General features: G+C 47.0%; 1 protein-coding gene across 19 annotated transcripts in view; it reads left to right on the forward strand.

Annotated features, from left to right (window-relative positions):
- Nucleotides 1-25,286, forward strand: part of LOC119717831 (uncharacterized) — a 131,092-nt gene that overhangs the window by 87,675 nt on the left and 18,131 nt on the right. For 12 of the 19 annotated variants that reach the window (XR_011811197.1, XR_011811168.1, XR_011811188.1 and 9 more), the window contains 8 exons: nt 4,322-4,474; nt 10,852-13,181; nt 13,476-13,599; nt 15,605-16,239; nt 16,937-17,047; nt 20,379-20,509; nt 22,178-22,251; nt 25,023-25,113. Coding sequence is in view for 1 of the 19 variants with exons in the window: in XM_072041953.1 (XP_071898054.1) it covers nt 3,919-3,994; nt 4,322-4,474; nt 20,470-20,509; nt 22,178-22,251; nt 25,023-25,113 (434 nt within the window). In the remaining 18 variants the exon portion in view is untranslated. Of the gene's footprint in view, nt 1-2,894; nt 3,995-4,321; nt 4,475-10,851; nt 13,182-13,475; nt 13,600-15,604; nt 16,240-16,936; nt 17,048-20,378; nt 20,510-22,177; nt 22,252-25,022; nt 25,114-25,286 lie in introns of those variants that run through there. The other 7 variants (XR_011811164.1, XR_011811198.1, XR_011811232.1 and 4 more) reach the window with 7 other exon arrangements.

Here is a 25,286-nt window from a genome sequence, read left to right on the forward strand (position 1 = left end):
TGTGATCCATCTGCTGTAGCTACCGGAGGAAGGCAGGAGAGCGTTCCTGTGCTCCCTCGCTTGCCCCTCAGGTCAGCCTTTTCAGAGCAGGGCTGGAACCGAGCCTCTCGGATCAGATCCTACAGCTTCCTTTGTGTGTGCTGCTGGTGTGTAAGCACGTGAGACCAAATGGAAAATATAAGAAAAAAAACCACAAAATTTCTAGCACTGGGCTTGCAAACTGCAAATAATATTATGGAAGGAAGATGCTTGTAGGGAGAATAAGAGAATTTAAATGTCTAAAAATAGCCAGCAAGCTAAGTGGGAAGAAAACTAAATGTGCCAGCATTAAACGCTGGAAGTGTGTCTGTCCTAACCCGAGGTCTGCTTATGTGGCTTGGATAAAATGCAGAGGGAGGATTAAGGAGAGAAATCAAACCCTAGGGACGAGCAGCATCTCTTTGGCTGACTTTTCCAAGGATGGTTTGAGTGCGGTGCTGAGCCCTGGGGCTGTGCTCAGCGCCTTTTGGGGTGAGGCTCTGCATCCAAGTGCATGAACCAGAGCACGGGTACTGCCCGGAGTGTTTCAGCCCCAAACTTTGCAGGTTATAGGCTTCAGGGTCAGCCCCAGAAGGATTTAAAATTAAATGAGACGAAGTTTAGGTCGCAGCTGGGTTAGTCCTCAAGCTGCGACCAGGCTTCCAGCGCTGCCTCCTCCTCCCCAGGCTTTTTGGGTGAGCAACCCCGCGGGCTGCGGGGCGAGCAGCAGTGATGGGGGCACGGTTCGGAAAGCTGCAGCAGGTGGGAGAGGAACAGGGGATCTTCAGAAGGACAAGAAAGCAGCACATCCATAATAATAATAATAATAATAATAATAATAATAATAATAAATAGGAAAAAAAAAAAAACAAAACAGCCCTGCATTGGGAAAATTCACGTCATGCATTTGGAAACAGTTGTCTTTGAATGTATTTGTTTTAATTGGTTTTTTTTTCAGACTTAGGTGAGTGGTTTAGGTGAGCCATTTCTGCTGCTACCTGATTTTTCTTTCAAGGAACATGATATTTTTACGCTAAAAAAGCGGCTGCTTCTTACCTGTCATCTTTTCTTGAATGGGTTTTGATTTTATGGCAGGAAATGTTGGACCATTTGTGCCAATGGGATGCGGCGTCTGACTTTATGACCGCCGCGCGGGCCTTTTATTAGTAAAATTTAATGTGTAACAGGGTAATTCCGTTGCACCTACTACTCTGCTGGCTTGATTTTCTACAAAACAAGTGTCTACTTCCTTGAAGGCCTTACATAAGCACGCACTGGGAACGGGCCCAGCATGTTCGATCACAATAAAGGAGCTGATTCAGACCGGGCTCTTTCTTAGAAATAGTCGTAAACAAGTTTATATATAGACACTGCTCTTATGTACAAAACTCGCTGCAGAAATGCTTCTAAGGACCAGGGGATCGAATATATGGCATCCGTGAGCAAACCTGTTGTTGTAGCTCGAGGTGAGGTTTAAGAGAAGAGAACATCCCCGAAATCCCGGTGCGTGGAAGGGGCTGAGCTCTGAAGAGCTTTCTGCTTGTGCCAGGAGAAAGGCGTTCGATAAAAGGCGGCACGGGAACTCGGGCTGGCATCCCACGCATGCAAATCCAGGTGCTGTGTGTGTTATATTTGGGTGTCGGGGTTGTTCCAAGCCGGTCAGGACCAACGTTAGGTGCTTTGATCCCTCGCTTGTGCCCAGTTGCATCGAGATGTGACAGCCCCCTCTCCCTTGAAGTCCCCACCGCTGAGCATCACGCCCTGGGGAACAACAGAGGATTGTCACCTGGGGGGCTCTCCTCCCCCTGAACCAGGCAGGATCCCAAATGATCCCAGACAGAGCTCACCGATGGGGTTTTATCTCGAACAGGTCCCAGCGGCGTGAGGGCTGCGTGTCCTGAGCTCTACTGCCGGCTCACGCTCAGCATCACCAGCTCGGTTCGGGACCAGAGGTGGGAAGCCTCCAACCTTTGTGATGGATTTTTTAAGGACGGTGCCTCGCCTCCTCCCTAACGAGCTGAATCGTTAAAATATGTTAATGGCAGCAGACACACGAGAAGGGGTGAAGCAATACCCTGACACGCTGAATAATTAGATCATCTCCTGCGCAGGAAAAAACTCGGGTGCGAAACAGGAACAAGAAGAGCCTCCCTCCCCCTCTGCCGAGGCACCAGGTCAGGCTCTTGCTGCGTGCAGAAGCAGGTTAGGCAATTACATCTTCAGCATTAATTCCTTTTTGTGAAATTCCCGAAGGTCGGAGGCGCACGTATGGGCACTGACGGCCACTAATCGCCTCGCGCTCGGCTGCTGCGTTTTCGGAGAAGTTGGAGGCTTGTTTCGGGTGGCTGAATTGGCGAGCTGCGTATTCGTGATGAAACAAACAAAAAAAAACTGAGCGCTGCTGGCCTGAATTCATAAACAGCGCCGTGGTTAATGGGGTTTCCTCGCTGAAACCCTACTGATTGCTGTCCTGAATAGGAGTTAGATAAAGGGAATTTCCTCAAGAGGTGCAGGACGCTGTGGATGCTTTCCTTGTAGCCTTTGTCATTCTGGCAAAGCGGGGCTTGATATTTCTGAAAAGACTGATTAATTTGCAGTAGTAACTGCTTCTAATCTCCGTGATAGCAGCGGGGTGGGAGCTGGCACCCACGAGAGGCCGTGGCAGCGACGAGCAGGCTGGGCTGTGCGAGTTGACTTGTTGATAAACACAACCCTTGACTTTTTGTTCTCCTCCTTAATCGCTTCCTTCAAAGAGTTAACTTCCCAAGCAGCCACAGATCAGTTCTCTCTCGGTTGTTTTAATTATTCTTCTCCTCACGCACGGTGAAGGTCTCGTGTTTGGGGAATGTCTCCTTTTATTTTTTCTGTTTGTGTGTGTCCCCTTCCCTCACCGCTCCGGTGATGCTGGCATCACGCCGGGTGAGCTGGCCGCGGTCGTGTCCTTTTCAGCCACTTTTTTTTGAGCACCCTCGGGGGTGACACGAGTGCTCCTCTGCGTGGGATTTCAGCGAGGGAGAGGCTCTCGCGGGGGCCTCCACGTGCTCGCAGCTGAGCAATTTCCTTTTGTCCCGCTGGCAGGTGACTCAAAGCAGGAGCGAGCAGCTGGCCGCGCCGTTAGCCGGTGGCTGCAGCCTCGGGAGATGAGTTGTGGAATTTCCATCCAAGTCGGGATTAGGCTCAGGAGATGATGGCAGCGGCACAAAGCACGCCGGGGGACCGCAGGAGAAGAGGAAATCATTCACGGCGACTCATCCTGTGGTTGGGTGATTCAGGGGGTCTGCCGGTGGTGGTCACAAAGGCACGTGGCTCAACTGCATCAGCTTTTGTGTGCTGCGCAGGATGCAAACGGTCTCCGAAAATTAATCCTGGCCTTTTGGATTTTTGTCCGGTGAATTATTTCCAGAAAGGAGTTACTGTATTTTCTGGAACGCATATTGTGAAATTCTTTTCTTTACAGTGGGCGAGTTTTCAGCTGGTGATTTATCAACCAAGTATTTTACAGGATCATAGTTAAAGGCTCTTTTTAAAGAAGAAAAAAAAAATCCTGTGCAATAGGGAAAGCAAAAGCATCTCGGTTTCCAAATGATGGAGGAATAACCGAAAGAGCTCGTTCTTGGAATAGGAGCTCCATTGGCACTCGGTGGTGATTTCCTGTGCATTTGCTGTGAGAAGCACTCGGTGATGTGAGTAGGTGGTACTAAAGGGTTATTACGAAACCAATTTTCAACCAGACGTTTTGAGTCATGGATCGGGAAGAAGGCTAGCAGCTCCGGAGCTCTCTCTTTGTTCGAGCAGCGCTCCTGCGAGGCACAGGCAGGATGCTCCCGGGACGGAGCGGGGACAGGTTTGGCACCGGGATCTTGCCCTTCTTCTTCTTCTCCGTGCCGCCGCGCGCTCGCGATGGGTTACGGGGCTGGAGGCGCCGGGAGCAGCGGGCAAGGTGCACGGCGAGCGCTTCCCTGCCTGTGTTTTCTTTGTAAGTATTTGCTCGTGGCTTTTCCCAGCCGTGAGAGACAAAATGGGGCTGTGTCAGGACGGATGCCTGCGCCAGGGCGAGGTGTTTTTTTTTTTGGGAGCCCGCTCGGTTCTGTCCTGCGAGCAGCTGAGCTGCTGCTGGCAGCAGACAGTTGGCTTCTCCATCAGGCAGGGGAACAAAAAAAAAAAAAAAAAAAAAAAAAAGAAAGAAAAGGGGGCGTTTAAGGGAATTGGTCTGGCTCCTAAACCGAAGGAATTGTTGACCTACTGACTCAGTTATGAAGAATTAGGGAAACAGTCTTATTGTGGTTTCTTTTGTTGGTGGCAGATTCAGAAGGCGTCTGCGAGCGGCCGGGCAGGACTAGCACAGGAGAGGTGCTTCTGGTACCTGCTGCCTCTCGCCTGGGGCTTGTGCCAGCAAGGAGCCGACCTCACATCACACCTGGGCTCGATTTTGGATGCTTCTCCTGGCAGTGCAGGGGTAAGTTTATGAACTTCTCCTTTTCAGTGCTAAGATGCTATCTTACTAAATGGCATGGAAAGAAATCTCTTTCCAGCTGTGCGAGCGTGGCGAGGTGTATTCGTTCTCCAGCAGAGCAGCTCTTAAGAGAATCGCTGGCTGGCCTGTGCGAGTTAAGGAGCCTGGAAATCAGGGGGCAGGCTTGGATCAGGGTGACAAAACCAATCCCAAATGGCTTTTCCCTCCGCACTTCCACCTGCAGACCTCTGCTGACGGGGGTGCTAAGCAGCCTTCGTGCCCGAGCCGTGGGATGGGACCATCCCAGAGGCCCTGCTGCTCTCTCACATCCCTGATACTCGTTGCTGAATGAAGCAGGGCTTTGGTTTGCTTGAATTTCACATGAAAATCGGATGGCCGTGCCTGGAACTTAATGATACTTTTCCTGAAATATGCCTAGAATAGAAACGTTATTTTGAAGTGGCTTTTTAAATCCCAAGAAAAAGGCTACCAATTAGTGGTTTCTCAGGAAAAAAAAAAAATAATTAGAATAAAAAAAAAATGATTAGCATACTGTTGGCTAGAAGGAATCCCCCTGGCTGGTGGAGCTGGCTCTGGAAATCGTGCTCTCTGGATCTGCTCTCGACTGCCACAGGTTTGGGGCTGGTTTTTGGAGGATAAGGCTCTTTTGGGGCAGTGATTATTCCTAGCTGTCCGGCCAATAAAGCGAGGATGGTGATGTTTAACTTCACCTTCTGTGCTTTATCAGCATCATCACTCTGCTTTCCTTTTAAAGAGGCTGTGGTGTGATGCCGTAGCTTTTTGCTTCCCAGCAAATCACGCTGCACGCATAGATGGCAAGAAGATAGGGAAGGCAGAAGAGAGCTCGCTGGATTTATCAGGCTTGGTGGCACATCTCCCGCGCAGACAGCAGCTGCAGTAAGTGGTGCTGTGTGCTGACAGACGCGAGGATTTCACCGAGGGGCAGCTTCCCTGCCTGGGCTGGGTGATGTGAGGACGTTTGGCTTTTCCCAACCCTCTCGAGACGTGAGTTTGCAGCACGGTGCTCAGGAACCTTCCCCCCTTTTTTTTTTTTTTTTTTTTTCCTGCAGCGTGGAGGGCAGCACACCCACCACCCATCCCCACGGAGCTGGGAAGGAGCCCAGGGGCTCAAAAAAAAGAGGAAGGTTGAGCATTGTGCTGGATTTCCTTTCCTTAAGTGCTTCCTTTGGATGGCAGGAGAGGAGCTTACGTGCGCGGCAAGTTTCTAGTGAGCAGTTGCGCTGAAAGGAGTGGGAGGCAGGGTCAGGGAAGAGTCACTCGGTTGTTATGTGGGTGTGAAAAGCCTCTGAAAAGGAAAAGGCGGAGGAAAATATTTCACTTGAATTAAACAAATAAGGGAGAATGTTATATGAATTAGATATGTAAAGTTAGGCTCCTGCCAAGTATTTTTGTGAATTAACTGCATATCTTCTGAAGATCATTTCTTTAATGGTAAGCTTATCAAAATGTTCTTAAAATTGAATGTGTTTGGAAAAAACAAAACCGAAACAACAAAAAACCAACCTTCCCACCCCCAATTCTTTTTTTCTTATCGTTTCAGATAGCGAGAAAGGCAGTTGCAGTTTTTTATAGCCCCTAACTTGTTAACTGTTAAACTTAAATTGAAGCAAGGGATCAAATTTCTCCCTCGCACCGGAGCAGTTCCATTTACTGAGAAATCACAGGCAGGACCCGTTTAAGGAGAGGCAATTTTAGATCTTCAGTTAATGGCTGTGTACCCACCTGCGGGGCAGGGGAGCTGCTGCTGCTTTGGGGAGCTGGCTCTTCCTGTCTGTTCACTGCTAGGGGTGGCACGGACCCAAATTAATGGGAAAAAAAAACTGTTCTGCAGTTTGAACGCTGATGGTTATTTTTTTTCCACGTGCGTTTGTAGTATCTCTGATTGTTTCTTGTTTTTAAAATGCTGCCTAATAGAGAGGAGAGAACCTAAAATACACGGTGCAGGGATTACTTCTTTTTTTCCATGCTTTCTCTGATTATCTTGACCCAAAAAAATGCAGCCCGTGGAGGCTGGTATAACTGCACTTCCTCTCTGATACAGAAAACTGCCTGCTTATTGCATTAGTAAGCGCAAGACTTCATGATTAAAAAAATAATACTAATTACAAAACAACACCTTTATCATAAACCATATCTTTCTCAGCACGAGTCATAAATTGCGTATCAGGAAAACACTAAAACAGCGTGACGTGAGATAGGCAGGTGTGTAGCGTGATTTCTTTCACTAACACATCCGAAGGCTTGATGTTTTAGGTGTGTGCAGTGTCTTGGTGGCATCCACGTGTGCTGACTTCCGAGGGATTCCCTTCTGAAGGTGTGCAGGCACGGTAGGGAGGCGTTGTTGGTTTTGCTGTTTGCATTGTGTTGTAAATTTGGGAGCTCAGCTCTTCGTGGCCCGTGGCAATCCAAATGCAGAGTTTGTGGCTGGAGTTTGCATAGAAAACGGGTGAGCTCGAGCTGGAAATTGGAGCTGGAAGAGGAGAGCGCTTCCTCTCGTATTGTTCTGCTGGAATCAGGATGCCAACATTTAAACAAAAATCATGCATCGAGCCAAAGGAAAAGGTGTGCATACCAGCAGTGTGGGCTCTGAATAGGAGCCGTGTGCTGCCGGGAAGTTGCAGGAGTTGTGCACGGGGATCTCTGGAATCTACCTGCTGGCTTTCCTCGTTTCCTATCCATTTCCTCATGGCCTGGGCTGCCCGCAGGCAGTGCTGCCCTGCCAGGCTGTGAATTTAGGGGTTTTCTGGCACGATTCGTGCTCGGAATCGAAGATTGCTCACCCGAATTGTAGCTTTAAGGACCTAAGAGGCTACTGAAACTCCCTGTGTGACCTGTTATTACAGGCTCCTGTACGTACAGCTTTATTGCCAAAACATGAGGTTGGCAGAAGTGAGTCATAACCGTGAAGATCTCCAGCTTCGCTCTTTTGATTTTCTTTTATCCACCAAAAATAAGCATATTTCCAAGAATACAGGTAGGTATGCGCTGTTCTCCTGTTAGGGCAGAGCTCTCACTGGCTCTTCGGTCTATTTACATAGCTCGTAGGATCTATTTTGAAGCTTTAGTATAAAAGGAGCTCTGTATACATTTTATCTAATCTTCGGTGCAGTAGGCATGAGCAATTCCCGGGGTAGGGATCAGCGTATAGGGTTCTGGCCCTTCTCCTGGGAGTCTCTTTCTCATGGAGTCATACTTGCCCTGCAGTGCTTTCTCTCTCCTCTTTATGGCTCTGTGGATTTTGAATTCCTCTCCACGCTGGCACTGCTCCACCAGGAGGGCAGGGAGCAGCCTCAGCTCAAGGTCTGCCCGAAGGCTGCTGCTTTGAGGACTGTAGGAAGGGGAATCCACAGGGGGAGAAGTGCCCAGCTGCCCAGGTGAGCCCTCACCCTTGGATTACTCTTCAAAGTCAACGTTATGACCAGTTTTGGATGTGTCTTTGGATCGTGATGTTTACATGTTGTCTTGCAGTTGATGTTTTAGCGTGACCTGAGCGTACCGAGCAGGATTTGCTGTGCAGATTTCACGTCTGGTCTCAGGGCTGGCTTCTTCCTAGGCCAGCACTGCTGACCACGTGGCTGTGAGGTGAGCTGGATCATCTTCTTGATCTGGTTGAAAATTGGATTTTTCTTCCTCTTTTTGTGGAGGGAAAGTAAGGTTTTGGCTTTCTGAATGGATCCAAGCCATTGCATAGCTGCATGGCCACTCGTGCTGGTGATGAAGTAGGAGGAGGAACTCGCAGCCAGAAGCATGGGAGAAGGTGGGACTATCCCTTTCCTTGACACCTACATAAAAATTAAATTCAGCACAGCCTGATCAGGAAGCTGCCCCTCACCTCTCTATTATTCACAGTGGAGCTCAAGCTAGAGCTAAGGGCTGGCTTTGTCAGGTGTAGACACACATTTAGTGAGCCTTGGCCTCCAAACATGCACCTATCCATTTTTACTCTTCCCTCTTCTCCACTGGCACCTGGATTTTAGGTGTCTCTGTTTCATTGGAGCATCCATGTGCATCGAGTACTCAATGTACTCCTTCAGTACACCAGTAACAGAGCTGCTCCTTTCCATTTTCTGTCCAAAAAGTGCAAAAGTACTTGAGATGAGGGCTGGCACACCTCTTGTGTGGTGTCAGAGGAGTCCCTCCAATGCTACCATTTCTAGTCATCAGCGTAAATAGTACAGAAGGAGTATTTGTAAAGCCTGATAGGCTCGTGGCACTTGGAGATTCACTGTGTTTTTTCAAACAGCATCACAAATTGTTCTTTCTGTTGATGCTTCTCCCAGGCCTTGCCTTTGGATTTGTAGGATTACAAATCCCACAAATCGTACCCTGTCCTCATCAGAGTCGGGGTGGAATTCCTGTTGCCCAGGAAAAGAACAATAAAAGATCCCAGACCCAAAAGAAGACCCAGACTCCAAAGAAGCTTTCAGGGCAGAGGTGATTCAGGCAGAGGGATTCTAGCAGACACGTAGAGTTCTTCATGTCATAAAGAATTATCTGTTTATATTCCTTTTTTCTGCTCTGGAGGTTCTTTTGCTTTCGTAGTTTTCTTGTAAACTTCTCTATTCTTAACGTTTTTCTTGTTAGAACCCAGTTTTCTTGCACACATGCTTTAAAGATGAAAGTTGCGCTCGTGCTCTATCTGCTTTCTGCAGGTACACTCACCTAATAACTTGCAAACAGCAAAGCACATGATCAGAGACCCAACCTGGTATTTAACCAAGAGGGAGAATTTTCTAAGCCCAAAAATCAGGGGTAAATAGTTGAAAATGCCTTTTAGGATGGATCCAGTCCTGCTAATGCTTACTTGCATGCATGAGTAAAGTTATTTGCATGCATAAGCAGTGACAGAGTTGAACTCTGCATCATCAGATCTGCTGTCAAAAGTTGACCCTGGGCATTTTGTGAGAATGATGATGATTGTCTCTTTAATTACTTAAACTCTGTTTTGCCTGTTTCGGAGAGCTATACACAACTCTGTAATTACTGCCATTCACATCAGGCTCTCTAATGGCAACGCCGTGCACGACGTCGAAGGAAGGCGGCGTGGCGTAACTGCAGCACACAGACACAAGGGCATCCTTTTGGTGGAAGACTTTGATTATCACGTTATTATCAGCCGATTGAGCTGGTGCTGAAGTTTGCCAGCCCTCTGGTAAGTGCTCTTACGGAATTACAGAGTCATAGATGTTAGAGATGGAAAGTGCATTAGATCATCCAGACCATCATCCTGCCAGGACTTGTTTTCTGCTGCATTTCTTTTTTTTTTTCTTTGCTTCTGCGGTTTATGGCTAGAGATACTCTAAGAACTTGGCCTTCCACTTCGATCTGCTTTTCCACCAAGTTTGATGGTGAGATTTTTCTTTGCCTGATCTTTGGCCTAAATTTTTCCGTTTCTTTGTTTCACCACATTGTTTCGAGTCTGCGGTCTCATCTTCCAGCAATTCTTCTCTCCGTGATGTTAACAGCCTGCAAATATGAGCAGAACAGTATTTGGGGCTCTTGAATATTAATATATCACTTACCTAAGTGCTGCACGTTCAGATCTTTAGGATTTGGGGAAAAAAAAATCTGATTAAAGATAGGTTTTAAACCAAACTGCTAATAGGATAATTTCTACAGTGTATATTTTATTCCAGGATAAGAGTGGTCTGTGCTGGTGTCACTTGAGAAATTGCTGAAAGTTACCTGAAAAGGCCAGATTTACTCTGGAAGTGTTTTTTTTGGGGTGGGGTAGTTGTGCCAGTGTAAAAAAAAAAGTGATTTTTAACTCTGTTGTGGCATTTAGGCTGTGGGGAAGTGATCCTGTGCAGGCAAGTCTGCAGAAGGCGTTGCAGGGAAAAGGAACGAAAGGGGACGTTTCAGTGACAGAAATGGTGGAAGTTGTTTTGTCATTATCTGCATCTTCATTTTTTTCCCTCTTTCCATTATCCTCTGTCGTTCTCAGAACCACGTTATAAATACTGTTTCTTTTTAGAGTTGCGCTCATCTTGGTGGGATCTGGGGGTTGTTTGCTTGTTGTTTGTTTCTCAATGCTTGGTCTTCGCTACAAGAAGTCTTGGGCGCCCAGGCAGGGTCATCTCCACAATTTCCAGCGTCTTCACCACAAAGAGCTTGACCAACACCCCCCAAAATAAATATCCTTGGCCATAAGGAAGACAAACGGGCATTGTTCTTGCTCTCACCCCATGAGAGAGCGGCTGGTTTGGGTTTGGTGTGAGCTGGCCCGTGGCCACGCTGGCCTGAACCAGACCATTCAAAGAGTGGCCTACGGTCATACCCCGGCGCCTTCAGCCTAAATCTCTGGTTTCTGAAGCATTTTATTCCTGTTCTCATTGCAGAATGCCCCAAATGATGAGAGGGTTGCATGGCAAGCCTCCAGAGAAGACTTTTCGGTTGCCTTCCTTAAAGCCACCTAAGAAGCTCGACGCAGGGTAGGGATGTTGATGAGAGAGGTGAGGACAGGAATATTGCAGGAGGCAAAATTACTATTGCCGAGTGGTTTGAAGGTATTTGAGGATGGGATTGTGTAACTGAATGGGGAAATGAATGAGAAACATGTAAAGGGGTGGGTTAGTGAGTGAGTAAGAGAAAATGCGAGTGGGCGGGTAATTAGACTGGCAAGTGCGAGAGGAGGTAGGAGTGGGTGACTGGAGGGGTAGGTATGTAGCAGGAAGGTTGAAGCAGCTTCATGGGTCGGCTTCATGGCAATACCTGAAGGAAGGGGAAAAATCATCCCCCTCCAGGCATGTGGATGAGTTGGGTGCTGGTGCAGGCACTGCACTGTGCTCAGCAGAGGACCTCGAGACCTCGGTTGCTTTCCAGCAGCCTGCTGCAGCTCGTGGGAGGGCAGCTCGTTGGCTCTGCCAAATAAATGTCCGTGTGTCTGTCTGCGTGCAGCCAGCTTGGCCTTGCTCATGCGGCTGTGTGCTGCTCGTGGTCATGCAGGAATATGTAAAACCTTTACTATTTGAAGGTGGTTTTGGCTCTGACGAAGTCACGGAGAAACCACATGAACCCAGCACACGCCTGAGCACATCTGGAGCGCTGCTGGTCGTGGTGGACGTTGCCAGCAGTGGAAACAGCCCAGAGCTGCAGGTGGAAGGAGTTAGGTGGCAAGTACCGCAGAGCCCCAGCCTCTGCTCCCACCCCGCTCATGTCCAGGTGGCTTCTGAAGCTCTCCAAAGAGGGGACACCCCAGCCTCAGGGCTCCGGCACCCACGTGGTGACCATCCTCATTGGAGAGGCTGAGATAAAAGGTACAGAAGTGACAGATGAGGTCAAAGTATGAGCGTACAACGCAGCATTACAGCATCTCCCGAACCTGAAACGCATTTCTTTGCAATGAATGAAACATGATGTTGCAGTCACTTAAAATAATTATCAAACCTTGGCTGATGACTTTCATTAGGATCTTTTACCACAACCGGTGTCAGGCTGGCCATAGCTCACTATGTCTAATCAGTAATTGTTTGTAATTTACCATGGCAGAGTTACAGCCCCAGCTGTGACCTTTTCCTAGCCGGGTACAGTCGGGCTATTGTTGAAGGTAATGGCTCCACTATCCCGTTAAGTTACTCTAAGTTGTGTGTGGTACATTTTCAATATTTATTGTAAGAAAGCAAGTCCTTTTGAAGTCCGCATAGAGGTGAATGACTCCTGCAGGAAGTTACGGTCTTTATCTTAGCTGCCCGAAAGGTGTGTGTTTGCTAAGGAATAACTAACACGTGGTGCTGCACCGAAACATCCTGCTGCAGACCTGGCCCTGCTGCTTTTTGCATCAAGTAACCAGGCAAGGTGAGAGTTACCCCTTACTGAACCTGTTTTTTGAGGAAAACCACGTTGGTTGCACGTGGATGTAAGGTCAGGATGAAGACCAAGCAGCCTGCTGTAAGGAGCACGGTGACTCTGTGGTTGTCATTTCATCCTACACGGGTGGTTTCAGCCCACGGCGTGCTCTGGAGGCTGCTCTGGGAAGGGGGACCCAGCCCAGCACCACGGGGTTTTTGCTACTGCCTGCCAGCAAGGTGCCAGTTCTCCTTGTGGGGCACAAAGTCCCTGCAGCTGGGTTACACCAGCATCTGGGACAGGCATCAGGGCATCTAACTCTTCAAACCATCCCCAGAGAGAAATCTCATCTTCAAATCCACCACCTGTTGCACAGCAAAACTCCTCCAAAGCTTGTAACTGCAGCCAGGCGAGCTCGTGCAGCAGGCAGCGTGCTTTTTCTGTCAAACCCAGAAAGCGTTCGCTGCGCTTAAGCAGATGTCGTGCTGTTAGAAAGAAACCAGATCTCGTGCTGCTGTTGAAATGCTGTAGTAACCGTGCTGCGAGGTAAGGTGCAGAGGAACGTGGGGGTGTGTTTAATGCAAGCCTGCTGGGCTGTGGATCTGTCAAAGCCCAGGATTTGCATTACTTACATAAGCTCAAATCACAGGAGCGTTCACACGTGCTCGGTGTTTGAGGAGCTGCAGGAATTGAGTGGCTGGGTCAGAAGCACTGCTCGCACTTGCTGACAGTGGGATTGCACAGGAACTGTTGTAGTACTGACAACTGCAGCCCTAGCTAGGAGCTTGTTTGCTGTTACGCTTGATGCTAAGGCTCAGAACAACAATCGTAAGAGCAGCGTGCGCCTGCGATGGAAATACAGATAGTCATCAGATTTCTGAGAGTACGTAGGAAAGAAAACCTTGAAGTTTCCTTTCTGTTTAATTAATTGTTTGTTTCTTTTTTGTGGGTGACAAGGTTACAGAGCATTCGTAATAAGCATGCTTCGTCTTTTGCCATTTTTTTCCATATGGGTGTGTGCTTCCTTTTCATTATGTTGTTTTTCTTTCCTTTTTTTTTTTTTTTTTAAAGCAGCCACTCCTTTCATTTTAAGCATAAGAAATGAGCTGCTTTCGGAGCAGAAAACAAGTTTCATAAACATCGCGATTCTGATCCTTCTAATCCTTATTACCTGTAGGGGCAGGTGCAGGAAGCTACGACAGGGAAGGAGGCTTACTAATTTTCTCAAGGCTTGGGATTATGCAGTGGAGCAGAGTTATTTTAGACGCTACGGAGAAAGTTCACAACAACATGGTCAAAAGGTGCGTTGCTCAGAACTACATCCCCTTTGCTTGGCTTATTTCACTTCGATTTTTATTTCACTTTTGCCCCGTAGAGGTCTTAAGCCTTTCCAGCTATCGTTCTAAACACTAAACGGGAGTAGGTGGCCTAAAGTCTACGTATTATCTTAATTGTTTCCTGCTGTTGTAAAGTAGATTTTATTTCTGGCGATATTATCTCTTAATACTTTCATTACCGGGCTTTTTCTGTTTGTTTGTCGAAGGGACACACTCAAGAGAAAGTGAAGGGAAATGCTCACTTGATCTCAGGAAAAATAGAGCAAGCAGTTAATGTTGGTAGCTGTACTGACTCTATAATCCTGAGGTAGCGTCCATAGGAAAACGGCCAGACAGCTTCAACAAGAAGTAAGAATATTCTTAGCGCTCTGAAACTCTTTAAAATGCTGAAATGGGAGTAGGGCGAGGAGGGTGGTTTAAAAAAAGCAAAACAAACAAAACAAAAAACAAAACAAACAAAAAAACCCAGCACCCGTCCCTTGTGATTCTCTGGTTTTGTCTGAGTTGTTTTTTTCCTAGCTACGATCAGTCATGTGTGTGAGTTGTTTGCTGCCTTAAGACTGCAGCTACGTGCAAGATGTATTTGCCTAGTATTAAAATTGTGTGTGTAATAATATTTTCGTGGTGCTTGCCATCTGGCAGATCCATCGCACACCTTTGTATTAAAATCCGTGGCTCCCTGTTGGCGTGTTGCTGTGTTTTATGGATGGAGACTTCAGTGCATGGACTTGTTAGGTTGCAGTTCTGGTCTGAGGAATTGTTTGGAGCTTCCTACTTGTTGCCAGAAATAGGGTTTCACTCTTCTGTCTTGCTGGGCCCCGTAGGACCAATCCATTTGTGGGCAAACACTTCTTCTGCTTAAAAAAATACTCAGTTCATTTCCTAGAAGAAATGCTGGCCAGCTAACACAGAGTAAGAGATCCAAGTGCCTGCTTCCCCCGATGGTTCAGGAGGTGCTGGAAGCTTTGTGGTTCTGATCCAGAAGTGTACATGCAGATCACAAGGTGTAAATCTCTGTCAAAAATGATCTCAAGGTGGTACGCCCATTAAAAGCTGCGTACAAATACTTCTCTCTTGAATGGAGTTAATAAAATTGTGTCAGAGAATGGGATAATCATGATAAGGAAAATTGGAGATGAACTTTTCCAGTCTCAAAATCTGTAACCGAGCTGTTGTTGCTTAAGCAGTATTATTATTTTTTTTAAAATAAATAAATCAGCTTTCTGTGCTGCAGGCACACCTTTAGAAAAGGGCTTCTGAGCTGCTCGAGTTTGTCAGATATATTTGCTTCCATTTCTGGCACGTACTGACTAATGAATTTCCATTTTGAGCGTAGAGCCGTCCTTTAAAAGACCGGGTTTTTGAAGTGCTCGGCAGCAGACAGCATCTATGAGCTTAATTCCAGCTCGTGGTGGCACCTTCTGGATACTGAGCAATTGGGAAATTTCACCTGTCACTTGGGGAATTGATTGAAAGTTGATTTTTTTCCAGAACCTGGCATGCTCCACGGTCAGCAGTGTAATATAGTACAAGAAAACAGTCCAAGTCTGCTGTCTCCCAGGCTTGATAACAGTCTAAAATGTTTTCTTCTCAAATTGCTTTTAAAACATGAGCATGCAAATTTGAACGTGCTCTGCAGATTTGACCTGTATTTCTATCTGCCTGGTTGGAAGAAGCCCATCAAATTATTTCCATATTGTTTTCAGTAAATCTCCAGTTTATTATTCTGAGAAAATTTGATGCATCTGCTGTGCCCACGATCTGGCTTTCTGATACGCAGATGCACAGCCCTGCCTATCTTGTCAAATCAGTGTAGCAACTGCTTCTACAAACTACGTGACAATGTACAACCTCCTATCTGAGAACCAGATCAGACAGAAAATTGGGCCTCGGTCCAAAAAATAAAAGACTGCAATCAATCTACTCACTGTGTCAGCACTCAGATTCGTTTCTGTTACATACACTGCAGGGAAAGGAAGTGGAAAACACGCGCGAGCATCCAGAAACGGATCCCTGAGTCATGGAAGATGGCTGAGATGGGCGTTGTTCATAGGAGCTGCATAAAGGCTCCTGTTTTTTGCAGGCGCCTGCTGGGCTGGTAGACGTTGACGCCGCTGTTGTAAGGCTGTGTGACACTGAGGAAGTCGGTGAGTGACACTCCGGATGCCACGTGGTCGCCCTGTTTACAGTCAGCCCAGCTGTAAGCGCACACACCAGACACCAGCAGCAGACCTCTCTGCTCGTGGTTCACAACATCCTCCCTCTGCGTGGCCCTCAGCCTTCCCACCTCGTGCTCGGTACCAGCAGGGATTCACTGCAAACCCATCCTTGAAGTGCCGAGGAGCTGGGGTTGGCTTGACCTCTTGCTTAAGAGCCTGAATTTCCTTCCCTTCCGCCCGCTGCTATTCCTGGCTGCTGCTGGCACCTCTCCTGCCATGGACAGGTGGTCCTGTGCTCGGCACTCTCCTCTTAACACTCTCATTTCCCAGCAGTAGCCACCTTCTCTAAAATGGGCTTGGTTGAGCAAATCATTTACCCCTGCTACAGCGAGGAGGCTCGGCGGGGCCGTGAAACCCATCCACGATGGCCATAGGCAGCGTTCAGGTGCGTAGCAGCAGGGATGCTTCGGGGTTACAGCAGTAAATCCTTCAGGAACAAATCTCATGATCTAAGGGCTCCTGTTCCTGGGCAAAGCCACTTGCCAAGGTCTAATCTGTGCCTTAAAGCTCTGCTGGTAAATCCCATCTGGCAGCTCTGCCTGCTTTCGGAGGGAGACACCAACATCTAAATGTCCTCCTTGGGAAAGAGCAGTGGAACCTTCACTGCCCACAGCAAAAACAAAAACCTTTATAAAGGTTTTTTGTTGTTTCACTTTCCTTTTTTTTTTTTTTTTTTTTAATTCTTGCTACACTGTGGATGTGCAGCAGACTACATGGGTGGGATTTGGCTCTGGCACAAAGACCAAATAACTTAATGCCTTCTCATGTACCTGTCTACAAATGCCCAGAGACAGGATTCAGTTGCTGGCACGCGGGTGTGGGGTGCCTTAGAGACACCTCAGGGTACCTGGGACGTATCTGTGGGGCCAGCAGGTACAACGTGAGTTTTCTGGGACTGATGCAATGCTGTAGATAGTAGCTGTAGGCCAGGCAGGGCACTGCACAGCACCTAAAATGACCAGAGCTGCAGATACTGTTATATTTCAGCAATGGCACATTCATACTGAGTGATCTTGCTCCCATATAAGGTGAAGCAAGTAAGAAATAGTTTAGAAATAAAAAAATATTTCATGTCCTTGCAGTGAACACCGCAGAATTTGTAATAGTCGATTGGGATGCAGAGAAACTAAAGATGTTTTTGCAGCTGGATACCTGGGAAAGAAAATGCTCAGATTCAAAGCCAGTAGCTCTTGGTGAGTGTGACTGTAGCTTACTGCTTACGCTGCTGTCAAAATTTTGGTGTCAAGGTCACACATATTTGCCCATTAAGCTTTTTGTTTCCAAACAAGAATTTTTGGTTGTTCTGTCATTGCTTAGTCGTAAATAGTGAGTTGTTCTATGAAAGTAGGGGACAACGTACATGTTGAGCCAAAACACTACAGCACATAAGAAAATTGGGCTTCTGTTTTTCATTGCCAATTTCCTTCTCTCTTCTATCATGTCTTGGTTTTAAAAAATCAACAAGCCCATTGTGATGGTTTTGATTAGGCTTCAACAGAGATAATAAACGTATAGTGTCCCTTTGTGAAAGGAGTTTTTAATTACTGTTAATTGTACTTGCTAGCATCATTTCTGAAGGGAAGCGGAGATGACCTCATTCCAAAAGTTGTCAGTCTCATGCCGGTGTCATTCACCGCCTAGAAAAGAGGTTGGCTTTTTGTTTCTCCTTGCTTTTTTTTAAATGAGGAGCTGTCAGCTGGCCTGGTGGTCCCTGCCGCTTTGGAAACACTTTGCAAAGTCTGGTGTAGTAGCGTGCTTGTTTCTGAAACATTCAGCTTGAACAGGAGCACAGGACTGGCTACGAAGGACAGTTAGCAAAGATTTGAGGGTTTATTTACCTTGTTCTTTCACACTAACATCCAGTCTTGGATGTTTTCAGCATCTACCCAAAGACCTGATTTCTGAACCCTTGGAAGAGCTTGGCTTTGGCATGCTCGTGGGGCAGTGAGAGTTTTGTCTGTCTTCGTAATTCATTTCCTGTGCTATTCCCTTGTCTCATCTTACACAAACCTTCTCTAAAATACCCCAAATTTCCAATTCCCTTTCAGTTCATCAGTGCAATCTGCCACTGTGCCTGCCGTGTATCTCAACCCTGCTGGAAATCCCCGTTTCCCACCAGTACCTCGGTGCCTTTTGGTGGGATGAGCTAGGCTGGCAAGCTGATCCAGCCTCCGTTGCCACTTGCACAGCAATGCCAAGAGCCAGATCTGACAGCCTGAATGCCAAACCCCAGTGAGATACCAGCAGTGAGGCTCCTGAACCGCTGGGCTGGCGTCTTTTCTCGGTTACTGCTCAAGCAGACTCTTGCTGACTTAAATCACTGTGCTCGTTTTCAGTCTCAGATGTGTATTTAAAGATGATTTTTTCTCAGTATCAAAACCGTTGACTTGGAGATAAAGAGCAAGATGCCAACAGGTTTCTCTACAAGGGAGTAAGTGCTCAGCTGTTTCGTTTTCTAGCCCTTGCCTGGAGAAATATATAAGGTCAGTGAGCTTGGTACATTAATGGGTCTCCTCGCCACTTTGCCAAACGCGCTGTGAGCCATGATCTAGAACTCCATGTTCCTCTTCATTCTTTCTCTTTCTGCTGCTTCCTAAAAGACAGATTTCAGGTCTTGGTGGTGTGAGATGCTAGGTCAGCTTACTCTGACTTGATTTTGTCTTTCTCTTTGCCATCTGTAGCATGAGGATCTGTTGGTAAACCTGCATCTTACAGGTTTATGCTGACAATCATGCTGTCTTGATAGCATTTTCTGTAGTTTTATCAGAATAAATGCTAAATACAAATATTCTCAAACCTTTTCATCTCCTAGGCAGGACAGAATTTATCTCGTTATGCTTTTTTTTTTTTTAATCTATTTTTTTTTAAAAGGTGGTGGGACTGTTCTCATCTTTACTGCGTTCTTTGCAGGACTTAGAGGGCAGTGAGGCCCAGGCTGCCCAGAGGAGCTGTGGCTGCCCCATCTCTGGCAGTGCCCAAGGCCAGGCTGTATGGGGCTTTGGGCAACTTGGGCTGGTGGAAGGTGTCCCTGCCATAGCAGGGGCTGGGATGAGGTGGACTTTGAGGTTCCTTCCAACCCAAACCAGTCTGGGATTGTATGAATCTCCAGATCTGTTATCTTGCACCTGCCAGAGGTGAATCCAGAAAGAAGCTGGTAGGATTTAGTCTCTGAAGTGGTGCGTACACCTGGATCAGCACAAAGCACAAGCTGCTTCATCCTGAACAGGCCAGCAGGAGGCTGAGTCTTGCCCCTCATTCTCAGAAACTACTGTAGGAATCATGGTTACAAGGTATGTCATGAACCAGCAGGCTGTCTTCGGGACAGTTTGACTCCCAGAGCCTGAAAGGGAAGAAATGACCTTTTTCTACCTACCAACAAATCCAGAAACACAGCTACCTTATTCAGAAGCAAAGCTGTATTCTTAGCTTCGGCAGAATTTCTCCTTTCCCTACTGATGTGCATTTTTGAAATGCAGGAGAAGCAGTGAGTGTGGATGTGGTGGTGGCGGATGCAGAGCCCTGCCGTGGGAGAGCGGGGTTTATTCTCGTCGTTCACATCTTTACAGCTTCCCGCACTGTCCCACCCTGCTTCTTGACCGTGACCCTTTCTTGTGGGCAAAACCAGCTCTTGATTTAAAAAAGGAAAACAACTTAAATCTGCCCTAGGGCAAAAATAAATGACGGCGAGAATACCAGTGGATTGAGCAACGTGGACACGTTGTTTCCGTTAAGGCTTCTGACTATAAATGACGTCACGCGGATGGTTGGGATGTTTGCGAGCACTACAGGGCTTGGAAAGGGAAAGCCAATCGGAAAAACACTGGGAAGCTGAACAATTTGTTATGCTTTATGACTCCCTGGTAGTTTAATGAGGGAGCTATTACTCATGCGCTGTCACTGCACATCTAGAAAATTCCTCTGGGTTTAAAAACTGGCAGGGAGAAGTGGTTTCCTAAAAACCACTGAATTAATTAGATAAAGCGTGTTGCTCAGGAATCGCGGACAGGAAGGGTCAGAGGTGGAGCTGCGCACGACTCACGATGACTTGGAAATCTCTGCAAGATGCTGTCCAGAGCAGAGGGGGTCGGTGGTGCAGGAGGGAGGCTCAGCATCTCTTTGGCAGTGCTGTTGATTTGGGGGAGAAAAAGGTGGGATGGGTTGTAGCAAATCCTTTCCCTCCGTTCTCCCAAAATACCTGGTACTGGGGTACCAGACTCCTAAAGAGATGGGATTTGAGGAAAGGTTTCTTACAGACAGTGGTACAAGGCAACATACCATGAATATCAAACCTTAAAGTGTGTAACACGTATTTAAGGAAAAGAAAAAAGAAGTATTTGTTTGGTCGGCTTCACTGTACAGCTTTAATTGAGTTTTCATGGTTTTATAATCTGTACTCCCACCTCTCTCCAGCTTCTGACTCCCTGTTTCATGTGCCTGGGTTATTTTACAGGTTTGTGTAGTGCAATTCACGTACTTACTGCAGTTATTTTAGTTATTTTAACCTCTCGTGTCATGTCCACGCAGGATACGCATTATCTTCATCTTACCTGGAAACCTAACAGGAATTTATGGCCCTTGAAAGTGGGATGAGTGCTGTTTGTCTTGTGTTTTACAGCCTGGTGCAAACAGAGGACTGCTCCAGCCTGGAATTGCAGGTGAATATATTCCCCAGCAGACTCCCAGCGCAACTCCTGCCTTGCAAAAAGTGCTGATCCCACACGGGCTATTAGGGAAATCTGTAAGGAGTCTCTGAAGTGTGACACAGTGATTAATAGGACAGTCAGCAAGCGGCTGTGATAGGATGATGAATGGCAGAATCAGCACGCCACTGTAACACTTGTAATGCAAGTTTGTGGTGTGTTGCAGTACCTCAGACACCATCCTGCTCCTTCCTTAGTTTAACCATTTGGTGCTGTACATCAATTTTGTTTTCTTTCTGTATTACTAGCCTTAGAGAACTCCTTCAATTATTTTTTTTCCCCCAAACATAAGCTCTAATATAGGATATTACCCATTTTACACCAAAATACAGAGATAATGCAGCAGAAGTTGTGTGTTTCAAGCTTCACGTCAAAAGGTTTAGCAGTGCCCATGCAGCATGCGCTCCCTTCTGAAACAGGCAGTACTGAGCTGGCTCTGAATATTTTTAAAAGCACGTAAATGCCCGGTTTTGTGTCTCTGTGCTGGATTTTTGCCCTTGGGTGTGGAACTTGCTGTCTGGGCCGGAGTTAGGAAATGCTCCCTACATCTGCTGTGACAAAGCGTTGGGTGTAGGACGGCTCCGTCTCACCACAGTAGGAATGGGACTTCCAACCGAGACTGGGGGAAAGCTTTGGGAATTATGAGGGTGGCAGGGCTGTGATGTAATTCCCATTATTCTGGGACTCAAACCACCCAGGATAGATGGAGGCACTTCCGAGGCACCTTGTGTGTAATGCCTTAGGCCAGCACCTGGGCACTCACAGTGGCAGCAAACACGGGGATGCTCAGAGTAGCTCTGAGAGGGCTTGTCAGGGCACCAGGAGCAGCAGGACTGGTGTCAGAGCGGTGCTCATGTGTTGGATCTCTGCTGCTGCCATTTTCTGGGGTGGACGAAGTGTGAGGCTGAAGGCCAAGGTGATGGAAAACGTGGCTCATCTTTCTGGGCAGGAGCCCCAGGGGCCAGACTGCTGCTGCCTTGCCATGTTCTGGAAAGAGTTGTGGGGTTGGCGTGGATTCTGGTGGGTTTTGGGATCTTTCAGGGGACGTGCAGGCTGTTTGTTGCTAGTCCAGGGGAGAATCACCCCAGATGGGACACCTCTGATCACCAGCAGCAGGTAACACCAAGCTCTAAGATATGCTTGCAGTCACCCAAGCAGCTACCAAATAAATGGTTTTATCACTCCGGGCACCTACATTCTGCCAAAATTTAGGCAGAATAAAACAAAAATCCATCACTTGCCCACTGTTTTCTGTTTGTCTGCAGTCTGCTGACCCTTTAAACACCTATCCCCGAAATGTGAGCTTGGGAAAGAGGTGGCCCAGTGACCAGCCACGTGCCCACAGCCCTCCAGCCTGGTGCCCAGGGGTGCTCACTGTGCACGCAGCCGTGTCATGCTGTTTGTTGCTCAGTCACCAACCCAGCAGAGAGACCGTGGGCTTCTGAAGCTCTAACCCTGAGTATTGTGCACCAGTACAAATTTTTGGCTTGCTGTTGGTAGCAACCTAACTCAATTTTCCCATTAAAGAGGGCTCAATATAGCCTCCTAATGTTATCATGGCTCGGCTGCTTTCCCTTCTTTGCTAATTGCGTGCCTTTCCCTGTTTTCTCTCCGTGCTGGAAGGAAGCTGCTGGAACAGTCGGCGTTGCAGAGAGGCAGGGCATGCCTTCAAGGGTGCTGCTCCCACCTTCATACCGGTACGTGGGCACTTCTGCACGTGCTGTCAGCCAGCACCTGCTCCACACTTTCTGTGCACAGACATATGCACGTGCTGCCTTCAAACCACCGTCAGGCTTTACATTTGAAGGCCTCCCTCTCCTTCTTTCTGAAATCCTCGCCAGGCCCTTTGCTGCAGCTGGCATCGCACAGCACATACTTCCTTACCCCAGTCATCACTTCAGCTATTTTATCCTTTTAACCTTCCCAGTTGCTACATGAGACAATTGTGGGGATAATCTAGTATGAATTCACTTGGCCTGTACCAAAACCACAGAGAAATTCTGCGCAAAAGGAATCTCCCGACAAAATTATTCGCAAGGGACTGGAAGGGAGAGAACACAATGCAAAAACCCAGTCCAACTGCGAGGCTGTGGGGACAGCAGCACGGGCTGGCAGCTGCGGGTGTCGTGTCAGACCTGTTGCAAGCACCGCGTGGTTCCTGCAGCCCGGCTGGGCAGGGAGCAGACCTTGCTGACAGCCTCTTGCTGCCATTCGTGGCGTGCGTCGTCCCGGGGAGTTTTGCGTCTTCGGTGCAGTTCTGCTCTCTGCCTCCAATTCCCCTTTTCTCATCACGTCTGATATATTAAATTGAATTTGCAAATTATTACAGATTGACATTAGGATGTGCCTCTTAACAGATCGGGCTAAACGAATTACATGCCATGAAGTAAGTGAACTCATTTAGTAATTGATGAATTAATTTAATTATCTGTCTGTTACAGATAGGAGAACTCAAATGTAGGCAGCATAAAGATCTAACTCTTCTTTGCTAAGTCACCTGGGTTCTTGTTATTTTATTGTTTCTCAGCCTAATATTGGCTGTATTTTTTAAAACTGTAAGTTAAATAATTCATTTGCAGCTTGGGGTTCTCCTCCGTGATTCCATCCCACCCCATTTCCGGGCTGACTCCTGCATCTTGAATTTGTTTGAAACCTTAAGATGCCTATTCACTTTTCCTTAGCTAAGTATTAGCACTGGTTCTTCATCCTTATCCTCTGCTCACTGGACAGAAATTCAGCACAGACAGTTGTCTTGTCCAGGCTGAGATTTTGACCTGGCTGGATGGCCGTAAGTTTTGATCTCCGCTAATCATATTCTGAACACATTCACCAAAAATGAATTCTGCATCTTACTTCCCAAAAGTTGCCTCCACCAGCACATAACTGCCTGCTGCTGCTGTGTAATCGAGTTCCAGATGTGCATCATTTCATTTCTCTCCTGAGATGCTTCCCTGACTTGCCAGATGTGAATTAACGTCAGCTGCAGCTCAGCATCATTTCAGCAGAAAGGAGCTTTCTGCCGTGCCAACCCTCTGCAAATGCCACAAAAGTACCTTTTTATTTCAGCCTCTATTTTAAGGCTGTGTGTTCCTGTGATGTCTGGAGTAGATCAGCCACCAGGCTCTTAATTTGCCTACACGGGAGGTTTTATTGTTTCATTATTTCTTATAGTTCCTCTTCTCTTGATATCTCTTCACTCTTTCCTCAGTCAGGCAGTGAACTGGAAACCAAACTGCTCTGATCCTGTTTCACATGAAGCTCTGAGATCACCGATGTGTCTTGGTCCATCACAGGGACAACAGTTTTACAGTGCCTCCCCTGGAAATTGCAGGGAAGCAAAATATCTCCATGGCTAAGTGTCTCCATAGCATCCTCAGACTGAGTTTCTCAGGTCCCATAGAAAATCAGACCAGAAATAAAACTCGAGCCCTCTTTCTTTTAATGCTCAAATTCTGATGTGCTCACCTTGTCTTTAGCTTCAAAAGGTAGAAATGGGAATAGGGAGGGGAGTATTAGGTTCAAAAAGTGAGCTGCAGCAACATGAATATATGTCTGTTGTGTTTTTCAGATAGTTAAGGATGTGTTTGTCTAATACAACTGAATTTGTTCGGTAGCTGCAGTAGATGAAAGCAACAAACACTCTGCAAAACAAAATGATTTTCAAAACCCAGCAGCGACTTCTCCCCATCTCACTTGCCTGTGTTGAATATGTGGAGCATTATGTTGTGGTCCTCTAATTAGCTCGGTAATTTCCATGGCGTAGGCCAGCATCGGTGTTCATTATTGAAGCACAGCGCCTGTTTTTGTCCTGGAGATGAGTTTTGTCCTGTAACAGCAGTCAGTGCATGAACCGAGTGGGAAGAAGAGGTTTGGGAGTGAGGATCAAATCTGCACGTGGTCCTGGGGCTGTAATCACTTCCAGTGCCATCAGACACTCAGGGTTGGTCCAGGTGATGGGGAACCCCTCATCCTTGCTCCCTGTGAAGATCCCTTTTATCTCCTGGCTCTTCAGTCTTCAATGCAACATAGGGGCCATTCATCTGTCCCTAAAACCTTTAGGTAAATCCGTCATCCCTCTCATTTCACAGCCAGAAGAAACAAACTGCTCAGTTAGGTGACATAGCTTGGATTAGATGAACAGATACAGAAAACGGGAGTTTAATACATCTGTATTTATATCCATATGTGTATCAAACCACTGGCTGGTTCTGTTTATTCTTTTGGTCAAAATGGGCTGTTCGTGGAGAGTCTGCACGAGCTGCATTTATGGCCTTCCCCTGCAGTGGTGGGAAGTGTCAGCTGTCTGTGTTCCTGTAACACTGTCTTATTCTGTAATAAAACGTGTGATCCAGCGTGGAAGCAAACGTAAAAACATACGATAGCCGTGCAGCTTCCCTCTGCCTTTACGAGGAGAAGCTAAAGTGAAAATGCAAACAAGCATTTAAATGAGCCCTTTTATACATTCCAGGTGCTGATCTCCCGAGAATGCTTTCCATATGCCAAAGGAAGAACACGATGTTGGAGGGAAAGCCTATTTATAAATGTGTACCGACTGAAAGGTAAATAACTCCTGTTTCCAGTAAATTAATGGAATATGCTCTCTGCACTGGATGTGTTCCCTGCTGAGAAGTAGCTGGGGTAAATATATCTGGCATGTATTGTGTTTGTTGCTCTGCAGCACGGTACGTAGGAAGCAGGTATTTTTAAAAATCGTTTTCTCATTCTTTGCTTC

The sequence above is a fragment of the Anas platyrhynchos genome, chromosome 1, assembly GCF_047663525.1.
Source record: "Anas platyrhynchos isolate ZD024472 breed Pekin duck chromosome 1, IASCAAS_PekinDuck_T2T, whole genome shotgun sequence".
In the NCBI taxonomy this organism is placed as follows: Eukaryota; Metazoa; Chordata; class Aves; order Anseriformes; family Anatidae; genus Anas; species Anas platyrhynchos.